Here is a 16,270-nt window from a genome sequence, read left to right on the forward strand (position 1 = left end):
TCGTTGTTGTTGTTGTTGTTGTTCGTGCCTGGCTGAGTGCATGTGTGCCGGGGTGATGGCACACCTTCTCTGCCATCTACTGTGCAAACTGTGTAACTGCACCTGGACGCACACCTACTGCATTGCTGTTCCACACACAGCCTTCAGTGACGAGTAGCGGAGTTTCCGGGAGCATGGACGGCGCTACTGCGAGCTGTGTAACGGACCTCTTTCAGGACACGCTTTGTGAGGTGTTGGATTTTGTGTGCGAGTCGCTGGCGGTTGTTTTTTCGCCAAGCGAGGAGGAGAAAGACCAGCGTCTCGATGTGGCCTGGCTCAACCTCAAACGCACCATCTGCAGGACATGCGGTCTGCTCCAACATCTGCAGGTTGGCAACCGAAGGGGACGTGCAGCTGTTTTACAACATTGTTATTGCTTTTAGCGATAGGACGTCGGGCAGGACGAGACCGCTCTCTATAGAGTGCGCAGTGTGTGTTCCTGGCTTCCGATTGTGTGCGTCTGCTTTGTTCAGAATGAGCAGGATGAGTTCTTGTGAATGAGTAAATGATTTACTGAGCATCCAACTTCATCATTCTGATGCAAATCGTGCTCAGTGCTGAAGTATGAGATTTCTTTTCTCATCTGTATTGCCTGTGTGTGTGTGTGTGCTGGAATTTACAGTTTAGCTCAGACGAATTCAAGCTAATATTTCACTGTGAAACGTCACTGCTTTCTCCGTTCTCTTTAGTACTTAAGCGAAGATCTTGTATATTGTAAAAGCTTAACAGTTAGATCGATTGCAATGTGGGAACAAGTTTCACTGTTCAGTTGTGTTGAATATTGATCTATCTGAAGGCGAAGGAACACAGTTGAATGTTTTAAGATGCGGTGTGCTGCAAAGCAGAACACAGTAAGTCTATCGAAACTGTCACTTCCTAAACTTTCGGCTTAAATCTGCCTGATTTTTCATAAATGAATATAAATAAACGCGTGTCGTTTATGGAATGCTGTTAGCGATGCTGTGGCATACTAACAAATATAATGCACATTCTTTGGTTTACTTGATATGAACACGCTGTGGCAATACTACTACTTATAGTAATAATAAAAATAATAATTATTATAAGTTATAGTAATAATAAAATTGGCTCATTAATATTCTAGTGCTTTCAGATATTTCAAGTTTTAAAAAAAAGGCATGTATTTAAAGATGTAGTTTTGTGTATAATAGACACTGATTTATATTACATTAAACTACAAGATGTATACACACACACACACACACACACACACACACACGCGTTCACTCACTCTTTATGCGCTATATTCAGTTACTCGAATAAGAAGCAGTCGTTAGTGGCAGATATCATTTATTATAAGGCGAATGTGTTTGAAAAATCTTTCCCCGGCCTCAGGGTGCAGCTAAAGCAGAGCACCTGGCCCTTTCTCTTCCTCTTTTGTCCTCTTCGTTTTGTTATCCTAACTCTTTCTCTTTCACTCTCTCTGTTTGGAGTTCTCTTTCTCTTCTGTTCCTCCATTATCTTTGTTTCTCTCTCTCTCTCTCTCTCTCTCTCTCTCTCTCTCTCTCCTGCCCTCGAGCTGACATCACTCACCGATGCTGTGAAACTACTGAAACGGTTCGGGTTGCTGTCTCGTCTGCGTAATGATGCATGGCAGGTTCCTAACCTCATCGTTAATCAACATTTCTCTTTATATAATGAGTCTCTAACTGCAGAGGAATGTGTGTGTCTGTATGTATGTATATGCATTAGTAACATAACTATTCTACCCAGGAGGTAATTAAGATTTGAGTACTCATTTCACTATATATATAGGTAGCAATGGTTTTTAAAAAAAAAAAAAAAAAAAATTCAACATTGGGACATTTATTTCAAGGGACCTTTAGCAGTCCTGCCAGGATTTCGCAATTGCAGAAATAAATGCAAAATCAAACTCCACAATATTCTGAAGTTTTCCCACAGATTTGGGCCAAGATGTGTCATGTGATGTCACCACATCGCACATTATCCAGAGCCCTCGTCAGTCCATGTGCTTCGAACCTGAGTACAGCTAAAAGGTCTCCGTTACCAACAAACATCACTGTGAAAAACAATTTAGTGCAATTGCAGACTTGGCCAGTTCAAGTAGTTTTCCACCAAAAGGCACACAAATCTTCATCACAAATTTTAAGGGGGGAAAAAACTTGCCAAAATCAAGCATTTTTGGCCACAACAGTTTAAAAAAATAAATAAATAAATAAATAATAAATAAAAACTCCAGGAAATCCTGTACGTACTGATTTGGACTCTAGTGCAACAGTTGAATTCATTTCAGTAGCTGTGCTACAAGGTCAGAGGTGAAATAAGGTAAACATTTCAAATAAAGCTTACACCACGTGCATCCGATTTTAGTAGCTGGAGTTCAGTAGCTTCCCTAAAAGTTTATTAGGGAAATTACATTTGTCGTAACATTTTATAACACGATTTGGCAATCCATAAAAGCAGAAATTTCAGAAATTAACGTGACTTCTAAGTGTTAAGTGCTTTACTGTAAGACTAAAGCCTGATTTTACTCAGATTTTTGGCCTGGTTTTGTCTCAGACACACATCACACGTAAAATATGTAATTAGAAGTGGTTTTCGGCCTTGCCCTTTTACACACCAAGATTTGACCGGATTCTTAAATCTTATAATTAGATTGCGCACTGTAGAAGGTGAAATGCCCAAGATCCTACCGATTTTGTCTTTGGGGAATGTCGTTCTCAAAGTGTTGGAGTATTCACTGACTCATCTGTTGGCAGATCGGCGAGCCTCGCCTCATCCTTGCTCTTGCAGGTCTAGGCCATTTTTGGAGGCTCCATATGTACTATGATTAGACGATTGCCTCACTTGTTTCCCATCACCTGTGGGCGGCTGTGGCTCAGGTGGTAGAGCGGGTTGTTCACTAATCGTAGGGTTGGCGGTTCGATTTCCGGCCCACGTGACTCCACATACCGAAGTGTCCTTGGGTAAGACACTGAACCCCGATGAAGTTGCTCCCGATGGCAAGTTAGCACCTTGCATGGCAGCTCTGCTACCATTTGTGTGTGTGTGAATGGGTGAATGAGAACCAGTGTAAAGCGCTTTGGATAAAAGCGCTATGTAAGAGCAGACCATTTACCTTCTTATTTCAACTCTTCACATCGCTTTTAGTCTAAAATTGCCCCTGTCCCAATATTTTTGGAACGTGTTGCATGCATCAATTTCAAAATAAATGTTTATTTTCAAAAAACTCTACAGTTGATAAGGTAAAACATTGTCTTTGTGTTTTTTGTTTAAATACAAGTAAAAGTACGTTTACAAATCACTCCTCTTTGTTGTTGTTGTTGTTGTTAACTTTTTCAGAATTGGGGTTGTAATCTGCCACACGCATTATCCCCCAGTCTGTTAACGTTCCAGCTGTGATCTTTGCTTTTCTCTTTTGCGTTTTGAATGTGGATACGTGCTTCATTTCAGCGTGAGGTTTAAATGCTTTTGTGCTAGCATTAGAGTAATATTGTAGTGTTGCACTGTACTGTGTGTACTCTAGTGTTTTCCATATCCCTTTATGTTCCTGATGCTGGAAAGAGCGTCTTTTCATCCATGCAAGCTAATTATTACGGCTACTAAAAATAGTTCTCATGGATCGGCATGTCATTCCACACTGATGCGTTATAGCAGCGAGGCAGACAGCTGGATTCGGGTGTAACACACGCTAGTTACATCATCACCTCGTCACAGCACCATGCATCATGTTACACTTCATTTACTTTGTGTTCCTCTGGTCGTTAAATGGGGAAGAACGTTTTGGAGACTGCTACATCAGGACATATTTGTCCTCCGGGTAACTATAAATAAAAGCTAAAAGCCTGAACACATCATCCGTTTGTGTCAGACACCCAGATTAGAAATTTGTCCAGCCCTGACATCTCGTATTCTAGTTAGTTTTTGTGTGTATATATATTTCTCTCATAACTTTGATTTGCATTCCTCTTCGGTCTTTGATGGTCTCTCCTTTTCTTTGTCTCTCTGTAGCAAGATCAGCTGTACACCTGGGCCCCGGTGAGTCAGCCCCCCCTATCGCTGGAGCACTTCGAGGGCCGCTTACCGGGTCACGTCAAGTCCCTGTGGCCCCCCGCTCGAGCCGAAACTGACGATAGACCAGGTCTGAAGTACACTGAAGCAGGTACACGCACACACTGTGCTGAGAATTATCCCCCACTCCCTGTTCCCTATTCTCTGCCTGCTAGGGTACGCCGTTTGTACACTGACTCACTGCAGTGCACTGTGGGATTTCAGGAGTGTACAGGATTTACTTAGTGGGCAGGATGAATGAAACATCCAGTGCTGAGTTCTGGCTCTTTTTCCCATTACACCCATGTACACACTCGCACCCAAACACGTGTTCCATCACTGCAGACTCCTCCTCTTCCTCATCCTCTCACATGCTCATTCTTCCTTTCCTGCCCTTCCTGATCATTCTTTTCTCTGATGTCTTTTCTACTTATTTTTGCTTTCTTTTGTCATCAAAACTTATTCAGCCTCTCTCTCTTTCTCTCCTTGTCTGTCTCTCTGCATGACTTTATCCCTGTTTCTGTCTTGCTGTCTTTCTCTCTGTCTTTCTCTCCTTGTCTGTCTCTCTGCATGACTTTATCCCTGTGTCTCTCTCTCTCTCTCTCTCTCTCTCTCTCTGTATGTGTCTTTCTCTCTGCCTTTCTGTCTATGTCTCTCTTTCTCTATGTCTATGTCTTTGTCTTTCTCTTCTTTGTCTGTCACCTTGTCACTCACACTTGCTCACTCTCTCCAATTTTCTTTGTAACTCTCCCTCCATTCCTTAGTCTGTCTCTCCCCTCTGTCTGTCTGTCTCTATTCCTTAGTACCTCTGTCTCTCGCTCTCTCTCTTCCTTATTCCCTCAGTCTCTGTCTGTCTATCTCTATTCCTTGATCCCTGTCTGTCTCTCTCGCTATTCCTTAGTCCCTCAGTCTCTGTCTGTCTCTCTCTATTCCTTAGTCTCTCTCTCATGTAAAGGGCTTTTGTTGGTGCTGAGATTATGCAGTGTTGAAGAAAACATGAAGGCGAGAGAGAGGAAATAGCGGTGTTAAAATATGCAGTCTCACAGTTTTGTGTAAATGTGCAGAGCTCTAGCTGTAGGTGTTGCAGCTCTCTGGATAGGAATAAGAGAAGGGGTTATTGTTTGTTTGCTTGTTTTTGTTTATTGTTTTTTAGGGTAGGTTTGAAAAGTCTAAACTGAATATTTCTCCCTTACTTTGCATTTAAACCTATAGAGGATGATGAAGGTAAGTAATTAACCTTTTTCTTAAAAAAAATAAATAAATAAAGCATTTCACTTTTATTTTGTTGTTTCTGTTCAGTTCTACTGGCCTCCGGTAGAATGCGTTTAATGCGGACACTTCATTCACCATTTTCCTTTTGCATACTTTATTGGGGTTTGTTTACAGCAGAGATTCCCTCGCAACAGGAAACGAATCCGAAAACATCGACTCAGTCCAGAACTGCACCCTTTTGTCTCTCTTTATTTCTTTTAACTGTTCAGAACATAAGAGGACTGGTTTATGGACATGTAAATAAGAGCCTAACAGTATGCACCATCATTTTCTGACTCTGGCTTTCTTAAAACACCCTACTAACACTCCGCTCCATCCGTGAAGCTCTTGGTCTCTGTGTGTCATCAGGCTGTAACACGTGACCACGGAAAAGTACGATAAAAGCGGAACACGAATCCGTTCCTGGTCTTTATTACAAATTTCATCCTTAACCCAAATTATTCTCGTCATTTAACGTTCAAACAGTGGCTAATGTAAACTTCTAGTAAGCTCCTGAGCACAAGCATGTGTTGTACACACAGTCTTCAGACACACAGAGAATCCTGACTGTTCTGTGTGTCTGCAGTGTTCTTCACACATCTTTAGTGGGTTTTTTTTTGTTTTTTTTTTTTGTTCATTTGTTTCTGCAGCATCTCCTCATTAGTATAGTACGCATGTTGGATTTCAGAAAATGTGTCTCACGTAACTTGCTGTGTGTGTGTGTGTTACAGAGCACCAAGCTGTTGTATTAGGGTTGAAGAAACAACAGCAGGAGGAAATCCAGGAGATTCAGGTATATCAGAGTACTCCTTTTTGTCATTTGTATGGAAATGATGAGCAGTGAGGTGGTGTGATGCCGCTTGACATGAATCTACATGAGTTAATGTTACCACCCTGTAGTTGATGCTTTTTCCTGTAGCAGCATGAAGTGTTTTATTCCACACATAGAGCAATGTGCACACAGTGCAGATGCGATAGTACAGTTGGTTAATATGGTTGTATACGACTATGCTAACCTGTAAACGAGCCGGTATCAGTACTGCGCAAAAGTGTTTCGTATGACCTCTTTCCAAAAAGTCCAAACACTTCAGATTTGGGAACGTTGCACGTTTGACTGATCATGATAAACAGTGTAAATATCATCGTGGTGTCACTAGCGCTTTATTCATCCACAGCAGTTTGCCGACGCTTATTTATTATCTCCCGTGGAATGAAGAGTTGTGCATTTTAACGTCCGCATATGAATTTAGTTCCTGATATCGTTTTGTTATAGCAGCTATATACAGTCGTTATGTCATCAGCCCCCCCCCCCCCCCCCGCATCACTCTTGACTAGACGAGAAAAAAATCTTGCCATGTTACCACAAAATCTGAGTCCTCCGTCCTGAAGACTTGCCCGTGGCAGAAAACTTTACATCCGACTGTTATAAATAAAGTACCAACACTGGAGACTCCTTCCGACAATGCTAAACAATGCTAAATATCTCACACAAGCATCCACCGTGTCAATGATCACAAACTTTAAAAAAATTTTTTAAAAAAAACACATTTGAGTAGCGTCCACCACAAGTCTCTGAGCAAGTTGTTACTATAGAAACGGTCAGTTGAGGTTATAAGTTTGCATACGCCTTGCAGACTCTGCAAACTGTTAATAAATGTAAAAAATGATGATAATAATAAGAGGGATCATAAAACTCGTATTGTATTTTATTTATTCCTGCTGTGAATGTTATTTCACATAACAGATGTTTACATATAGTCCACAAGACACAATAATAACTGAACTTTATGAAGTTTACACACGCTTGATTTTTTAATACCGTGTGCTGTTACCTGGATGATCCACAACTGTTTTTATGTTTTGTGAGAGTTCTTCATGAGTCCCTTGTTTGTCCTGAGCAGTTAAACTGCCCACTGTTCTTCAGAAAAATGCTCCAGGTCCTGCACATTCTTTGCTTTTCCAGCAACTTCTGCATATTTGACCCCTTTCCAACAGCGAATATATGATGTTCAGATCCATCTTTTCACACTGAGGACGACTGAGGGACTCGTACACGACTATTACAAAAGGTGCAAACATTCACTGATGCTCAGGAAGGCAACATTAATATATACAGTAAGGACTGCTATCAGTGCTGCTTTTAGAGAAAATTAATCAACACCCTCTAAATAATCAGAATTATATATTCAATAATAATGAGTGGGTTTTATCTGTATTTTTTGGTAATATAATCTATTTTAAATTGCACTTTTTTTTTTTTGGACTACTCTAATTAAAATCTTTTCCATTGAATACCTACTGGCTCACTTCACCAGTATATTGTGCTACGTATGAATATTTATGTATTGAGCCAGTAGAGGGCAGCATCAGTAAGGTTTTTGAGTTTGAAGGCTGTTTATATGGTAGACTGGAACTGGCAGTTTAGATTCAATTTGGAGCATGAAATCGGATTGACTTGACTTGCTTACTACATCTGTTTTAACTTGCTACTTTTTCAAACGATCTGTGCAGTTTATTGGTGTCGTTCCACGCACAGCCACGATTTTCCAGAAGCTCCAATATTGTTCCCTTTATTTGGAAATGACCTCAGGTTTTAAACTCAACCTGCTGGAAAATATGGCACACGTCAGATACATGACCAAAATTCAGTCGATTATGATTGTACACCAATGGCTACAGTAATATTCTTTATTTTGCTCATTACTGAAACCACAATTGCTCAGACAATTTAGGAAACTATTTGTTTATTTATTTATTTATTTATTTTTAATGCTAAAACAGAACAACTAATGTAACATTATGGTTTATAAGCTCATTATAAATTTATTCCTCCAAATTTAACACCTGTTGGTGTAGAAATGCGTTTACGTTGAGTGCAATTTTTAACTTGTATAAGTTATAAATATTAACAGAATTCTACTTGAAATAAAGTTTCAATTATTTTAAAAGTAACTTGCCAAATGTCTGTGTATTCATAGCCATGGAAAATAACTTTTCTAATTGACTGGCAAATTTATTGTTCGTCACTTTCTTTTATCCGGATAATTTTTTTGCAATTGAAGTACTTAATCGGAGTATTCGATATAACCGTTTTGGAACGTAACCATGACGATCAAAACGGACCGTTTTACCTAGGCGGTATATTCATGCGTTTCCTGATATCTTTGCTATTATGCAGCTAAATAAAAGTGTTAAAATTCCAATTTTAATCTGATACCGAATATGGAGAAAGGGTTTCTTTTTAGGCTACGGCGAATAAAAAAATGTTCTGCCTGAAAGCAAAAAGAACTGAGCAATGTAACACATTCTGAGATGGACATGATGTTAGCAGTTAGTTCAACAAGACTATGCATAAACCCTTTAATTAGACTACCGTGCAAATGAAAAATTCCAAAGCGCCGTCCTCAGAAATGTTTAGGGAAGGATTAAAAACTTGGTTAAATATGTGGCTAAAGTTAGCTAAATCACGATGCCCCCCCCCCCCCCAAATCATCTTTCATTTAAGAGCGCACTGAATGTGTGAAAAGTGTCAGTTTGTTTAAATGCTGTTTAGTGACCGTGATATTCGCTTGATACGTAGGCACAGTGTCCTGATATTAGAAAATAACCGACTTGGTGACGAAACAGCTTGTCTTTTGCTTCAGTCGTTGTCGGGATGCTTGGTCGGGTGTTAGTTCTTGCACAGCATATCTCTGAATGCCTTGGTCCAATCACGGTTTAGTATTTCACAGCGCCATGTAACATCTCGGCATACGATAGACATGTCTTTTTGCTTATGAAAACATCAAGCTCTTTGTGCTTTATCACTTAGCTCTCTGCTGCTCTCATGGCTTCCTGGAGTGACTCCACAGCACAATCTGCACAAATGTAACTACAAAATATACATTTAAGTCGAGACCTACAAGTGCTAGAGGCCATCAAATCATTCTGCAACAGACAGCCGCATAGATGTCTCATCCTGATCACACTCGGGAACCACCGATTTTGTTCATAATCGTCTTCCCCTTCAGGCCATTTACTCAGTGTGTACTTTTTCTCACACAAATCAAGGGCGATGTAAATAGCACCCTCCTCAGATGTGCTGCGATATTGCGCAGCGTTCTGTCTCCTTGCTGAGTTCAGGAGATGATTAGCAGGCTGAGGCCCAGCTGGCAGTTTGGGGTATCCAGTGCTACAGGCCCTTTGGGCAGAATCAGGCCTATTGCTCTTCAAGGACACATTGGGCAATTGCTTTTGGTTTTTTTTTTCTTTCCTTTTTCTTTTTTTTTCCCTGCCTTTTCTCTGAGAGAGTGGCCCCAAATGAGCCTCATCAAAACATTTAGCCACCATGTTGACAGTATTGCATACGAGTTCCTTTCTAGAGAACATTTTTTAGCATTGCGTTGACTGGACATCGCTGGCGTGGTACTGATTTTCAGTTTGAATTGTTTAGTTGGACTGGAAATGACAGATTCCTTCTGAGAGTCTCTGTTTCTCGTAAAGTTTCTCTCTCTCTCTCTCTCTCTCTGCGAGAGCCAGGGTTACAAATTACTAGTAGATCTTGCTCAACAAGTGGTTGTGCCAATTGTGTTATATGTGCTGTATAGCCGTGTTTAACCCAGCAGGAAGCCATAGTTGTAGTGCTGCAGCTTCAGATTCTTCTCTCTTTTCAGGAAGAGTCCGTGCTGAACACCGTGCGCCTGAAGCAGGAGCACGTGACCGTGATTCAGCAGCTGGAGCAGACGATTGAGGACCTACGCAGCAAGATTGCCGAGCTGGAGAAGCAGCAACACCCCCTGCAGGACCATGACGTCAGTACGCAGGAGCAGGAGTGCGGAGAGGATGAGAGTTTCTTGCCGGATGTTTGCCATGTGGACCTGCAGACGGAGACCTGCGCTCTCCTTGCATTAGAGGCAAAATCGGTGCAGACTTCCCCTACAAATGAGAGCTTTACTTTCAAAGTGCCTTCTTCAGAGCAGAGCAGCTCCGAGCAGCCTCTGCCCACACCGAGCGAGCCATCACTGGGAGCGGTGACAGAATCTCAGCCAGCAGGGACTGGTTCTCCTAAATCAGGACAGTTTGTGTGTACGTGTCATCAGCAACAGTGGCCTCCACCTCCTCCTCCACCCCCGTTGCCTGGTTTACCTGTCCTGCCACTTGCCCCACCTTTACCTGCAGTGTCCCTACCTCCTCCTCCTCCACCTCTTCCTCCACTATCAGAGCCCTCTGTTCCCCAAACTGCTACAACTCTACCTCCTGCACCACCACCACCTCCACCTTTACCTGGACAAACATTACATCCACCACCACCTCCTCCTCTACCAGGGTCAGTTGTTCCAACACCCCCGCCCCCTCCACCTCTGCCTGGCCAGGCTGCGATGCCACCACCCCCACCACCTCCACCCTTACCTGGAATGGGTGTGCCCCCACCACCTCCACCCTTACCTGGAACGAGTGCGCCCCCACCACCTCCACCCTTACCTGGAGCGGGTGCGCCCCCACCACCTCCACCCTTACCTGGAGGAGGTATGCCCCCACCACCTCCACCACCCCCTCCAGGACTGACTGGCCCTCCAGCTCCCCCACTCCTCCCAGGTGCCTCTGGCCTTCCTCTCCCCAGCAATTTTGGATCTCTGCCTCCTCCACTTCCTTTTGGACTGTATGCTCTGGCTGCAGCCCAGGAGAAGGTTCCTCGAAAAGGACTGGTGGAGCCACCACACCCCATGAAGCCTCTCTACTGGACCCGCATCCAGCTCCATGCCAGAAAGTAACCCTAAACTTCCTTCATGTCTCTTTAGTTCCAAGTTGTTCTGTGGTTTGTAGTAAGTGCATGCGTTTCCAAAACAGCTGCTTAATCAGGAGCTCTGTATAGCCGTACAGTAAACTAATGATGACATGATTGCTCGCATAGATCAAACTGATGCAGATACCTTAACATAGTAAGGTCAACATGTTGATAAGCCTTGAATATTAGATGCATTTCTCCTGAGAGCTGGTCTGGTTTGTACAATTACTGTCTGCTTGAAAACATCAGTATAGAAGGATTGTTTCATTGGCTTGGTCTGTATAGAACAGTACACAAAGTGAATGAATAATTTTTTTTTTTTAATTAAGAGGCATTAAGAGTAACTTTATAGGTCCATACTGATCATATTTGGCTTAACATTAAACATTACATAAGGAGCCATGAATGTAAAATAGCATGTGCTGCGTTGTGGTGTATAATATTTGGCTATATTACCTATAAGCGATCTGCTTAGCATGAAAATTATGGATCCATCCATCCAGTACGGATTAGATGTGCGCTACTGATCCGAAACACCGGCTATCGGATTTGACTTGATTTCTGACCCATTCCACAACCTTTATTCCTATCAGTACCTTGAATGTGGCACAGAACTCGCTTACAGAAAGTCTGTTTGGTTATTGTGAGTATGTTAGTATTGAGTGCCAGCTGGTACTCCGAGCTCTGGTATCAGTAGCATAATCACATGGGGAATGGAAGAAGTGAGAACCTTGATTTGCAGAACTGTTTTGTCTCCATCATTACAATTGTGGCAGTGTGTGTGTGTCACCATTTTTTTTTTTTTTGTTCTTCCTGGTTTTTTTTTTGTGTTTTTTTTTGTGTTTTAGAGATTCAAACCCCCTGGTTTGGGAGAAGATTGAAGAGCCCTCAGTGGATTTTGAGGAGTTTGTGGAGCTTTTCTCCAAGACTGCAGTGAAGGAGAAGAAAAAGCCCCTCTCGGACACCATCACCAGGACTAAGACCAAACAGGTGAGCCTGTAATATTTAACCAGCTGTAATGAGCGAATAATGTACATCCAGTGCGTTCATCACTGATGTTCAGTTAATTGTTTTCAGAGTTGGTAGGTAGCTTTGACCCCAGATGCTATGATGAGGAATTGTTCAGCAGTGCCTGGCTCAGATAAAGAGATGATATAAAAGCTCTGATCTTTCAGAGATTGAGTGAAAGCATTTGCATGCCCTTAACTGTTCCAAGTAGTCTCCATATGTACTAGTGCTGCACAATAATGGCTAAAATGATCATGTTTATGCTCGATATTAAATGTGTATATATAATTATTTAACTATATTAGGAGCAAAAATAAAAACCTTTTTTGTTTTACACATTCATACTTGCACCACAAAAATGTATATTTATACCCTTCAAATACTTATGTCTAACCCTTCTCAGCCTTTTGCTGCTGCTGGCCTGGACTCTATTTTCTTTGAACGTGCTGCCTTATAAGAAGGCGTGTTTTGTGTGTGTGTTTTTTTTTTTTTTTTTTTTTTTTTGGTTGTTGTTTTTCCACATCTTGGGCTTCTCGAGCTGTGCGCTGTCCTTGTGGAAATAAATCGACGCCCAGATGGTGTCCAACTTTACAAGCTCCTTAATCATTAAATAAACAAAGGCGCTTTGGAACTCGCTGATGGTCAACGTGACTACATCATTCAGTCCATCTGTTTGGAGATAATATTCAACAAATGCAAAAAGGCATTGATTTCTGTGATAAAGCATCTGTTTGGCAGTATTTAAATTGTACAACCCGTCAAGCAACCAGGTCAACTCGTACCGATAAAACGTCCACATCACTCAGCCATCTGTTTGTAGACAGTATCTGTATGCATCACCGTTAACCATGAAGTACTTTCCTCCATAGCCTTTTGCCTTGAGCCTGAATAAATATGTATAGCTGTTCCAATCAGGTTGGTTTGCATATGGTGTCTGGAGCGCTTCACTCACCCGTTAGTGGGCGGCACGGTGACCCATCCAAATCTCCCAGTCCGCATTCCCGGAACATACCACACCTCACTCAGCCAGTGTCGCCTTGGGCTGTGGATGGACGCACCGGTCACGGCACTCTGAAAACATGCATACGATTAGAAATGTTCTCTGAAGCTGGTCTTTAATGGTTTTGGAGTGCAAACAATTCTGAAGAATCCCACCCCACCCCCTCCACCTCAAGAATTGCTTTTCGCCTTTCACACCCTAGACTTGGTTCTTAAAATGACCGCGTTGTCTGAATCAACAGTGGCATGGATGTGGATTTCAAGAAGCAGAGCATTTTTCAAATACAAGCCTACGGTTGGAATTTGAGCGTGGTGCGTGCAACCAGTAACCTCGGCTCTCCTCAGGTTAATAACGAAACCGTATCGGGTCCAGATGACTCAGCTGACGCTCGAAAATATCTGCAGACTAATAAGAGTGCTTCCATAGCCAGTGGGGAGCTCACCGTGGATCAGAGCGCTGCCCGAGACTCTGCATACAGGCGCACCCTGGCTTTATCTAGATAGCCGGATGAAGAGTGCTGGGCTCTGTGGCAGTTTGGCTTTGCCCTTTATGGTGATCCTCTGATGTCTGGCCATTGGTGTCCTTCAGAATGACCCTTCTGCGTCTGTGCACATCTTTCTGTATTAGTAATGCAGATTAGTGTTAGTATATTGGTATTTATTTCATATAGTATGCGTCTAGCCTTTGGTTACACATCACTCTATTCACTGTTGACACATTTGATTTGGAGCCATATTGCAGCAATTTGGCAGTGGTGCAGCTTGGTTTTTCATCAGACCACAACGCATCAGCCTTGCAGCTTAGCCTGTTGTCAAGACACCAATCTGGTGGTCTCGCAGCTTAGCTTTTGAATTTTTTCTTTTTTCTTTTGCCTCTAAAGTACAGGGAATGTGTTAAAGGGTTTCACTCTTCTTGCCAGAGGTTGGTGGTTACAGTAGAACACACTTTTCTGAAAGTGTTGCGGGCATTGTGTTGGCACTATTAGCAAAACCTCAGCAATGCTAAATATTATGATGCGTATTATGTATTGGGAGAATGAATTCAATAATGAAGATGTAGGAATATCATTTAGTATCGGAGCCCTGTCATGAATTTGCTGGAGTAATCATTCATTATGAAAAATATAAACGTGTTCCGAAAGGTCACGCTATCTCTTGTAGTGTTGCTTTGGAGCTGTGCTCATGAGGATCAAACATTTCAGTGGAAGCATACGGATCTAGGATTTCACCTAGCACCGATTTGATCTGTACAGTTTGCGGATCAGGCTTCTTGTTTTTCGCCCGAGAGCTTCCGACCGTCGAACTCTGCGCAGATGTGGCTGCGGTGAGTCTGCGGTTTAATATGGGAGAGGAGGGTGTTCCTCGGGAGCACAGTTATGAGCGGCGGCGTGTTTTTGAGTCGCAGCCTGAAACGCTGTGGCGTCTGTGGCCGCTTTGTTCGGGAAGGTTCTCGTGTCTGCTGTGTAATGGAGACTCTGCTTCAGCTCCCAGAGTGGGAAAAGTAGGAACACTGCGAACTCCCAGTTGCACCTAATCAAAATCTGTTGGTGCGCAGAGATGGGATTGATTTTGTTTTTGTTTTTTTTCTTTGGGTTCTTTCTGTCCGCTGCAAGTGCACTTCAGATACACCATTGCAGCCATTTTTTTTTAATTAATTATTTGGTATGAACACAGTAATGATTAGTATCATGATCTATGAGGCATCTGCTTATATTCCAAACAGTGTGTATTATGGTGGACCCACTCTAACTATATCAATTTAAATGGTAAATGGTCTGCACTTAGATAGTGCTTTTCTCCAAAGTGCTTTACACTGTGTCTCATTCACATCCCCAAGGGTCCCCTTGGGCTGTGAATGGACCTTGGGACTCACGGCACTGTGAAAACACGCACACAACTAGAAACGTTCTCCATCTCTGAAGTTGATCCTTGTTAATTTTTTTTTGTATGGATTTGGAGACCACTTTCCCAGAATTTCTTTAATACCCTAATCTTGGTTACTAGAATGACCACGTTGCCTGGAGCAGCAAAGGCATAGATGTGGATTTCAGGAAGTGGAGAATGTTCCAACCGTGGGCCCGTATTTGAGTGTGGCACGTGCAACCAGCAAACTCTGCTCTCCTCAGTTTAATATGGAGACTTTTGTTGATGTAGCTGACGCTCGAGAATATTTCCATGGCCAGTGGGGAACTCGGCGTGGATGAAATCGCTGTCTGAGACTCGACATACAGATGCGCCTGGCTTAATCTAGATGGCCGGAGGAAGAGTGTAGCAGACTTGGGCTCTCTGGTTAGTTTGGCTTTCCCGTTTTGATCTTCCAGTGTCTGGCCAGTGATGTCCTTCAGTGTGATCCCTCTGCCTCTGTGTGCACATTGCACATTTTTCCCCCTTAAACAGTCATTTTAGAAATATTTGGTTTAAACAAAGTAATGAGTAGCTTAATCACTCTCAGTATTTGATACTGCTGCTTCCATTCAAACTGTATGTATTGTGGTAGAGACTGAATGGATTTATTCTACTATCAGAGACACAGCTTCTATTATTACTAGTGTATTTAGCCTTTTTGTGATTTTAGTTCTTTCCACCCCTCTGTCTATTCTGTGCCTCTCAATCCATGTGAAAAAGGCATGTCGGGCTCAGTAAAGAAGGCATGGCTGACATGCCCGTCAGCTCCGGTGAGGGAGATGCCGCTTTTGCTACTGTTGGTTCCAAAGAAGTTGTTTGTTTGTTTGTTTTTGTTTGTACCTGTTGATCCTAGAGAAAGGAAAGGCATGACTTCTGTGCAGATCAGTTATGCTGAAGAAGGGTGTGTTCTGTGTAAGTCAGTCAACCAAGGTGACAGACATGGCCTCTGTGTTCCAGAGCTGCTCTGCCCCAGCGAAGTAGGTGTGGCCTCTCTGTCTGTTGGCTTCAGCTAAAATGGGTGTGGCCTCTGAGATACTTTGCTCAAGTTAAGTAGCTGTGGCCTCTCTGCCTCTTGACCGTAGTGATTGTGGATTTGGTCTCTCTTCCATCCCTGTGAAGGAGGGTGTGGCTTCTCTGCCTCTTGGCCCTAGTGATGGTGGATTTGGCCTCTTGTCCGTCCCAGTGAAGGAGGGTGTGGCTGCGCAAAACGCATCTCGGGCCGCTTGTCAAATCAGGACCCTAGCAACAGGTTTAAGCCACTGTTCTGACTAG

The 16,270-nt window shown here is 42.6% G+C and overlaps 1 protein-coding gene across 2 annotated transcripts in view; it reads left to right on the plus strand.

The window, feature by feature from the left end:
- The window catches only part of fmn2b (formin 2b), an 85,454-nt gene that overhangs the window by 11,984 nt on the left and 57,200 nt on the right, over positions 1 to 16,270 (plus strand). For both annotated transcript variants that reach the window (XM_053639575.1, XM_053639574.1), the window contains exons 3-6: positions 4,033 to 4,183; positions 6,054 to 6,115; positions 9,975 to 11,068; positions 11,935 to 12,076. In XM_053639575.1, the coding sequence (XP_053495550.1) occupies positions 4,033 to 4,183; positions 6,054 to 6,115; positions 9,975 to 11,068; positions 11,935 to 12,076 (1,449 nt within the window). The remainder of the gene's footprint in view (positions 1 to 4,032; positions 4,184 to 6,053; positions 6,116 to 9,974; positions 11,069 to 11,934; positions 12,077 to 16,270) is intronic.

The sequence above is a fragment of the Ictalurus furcatus genome, chromosome 13, assembly GCF_023375685.1.
Source record: "Ictalurus furcatus strain D&B chromosome 13, Billie_1.0, whole genome shotgun sequence".
NCBI lineage: Eukaryota > Metazoa > Chordata > Actinopteri > Siluriformes > Ictaluridae > Ictalurus > Ictalurus furcatus.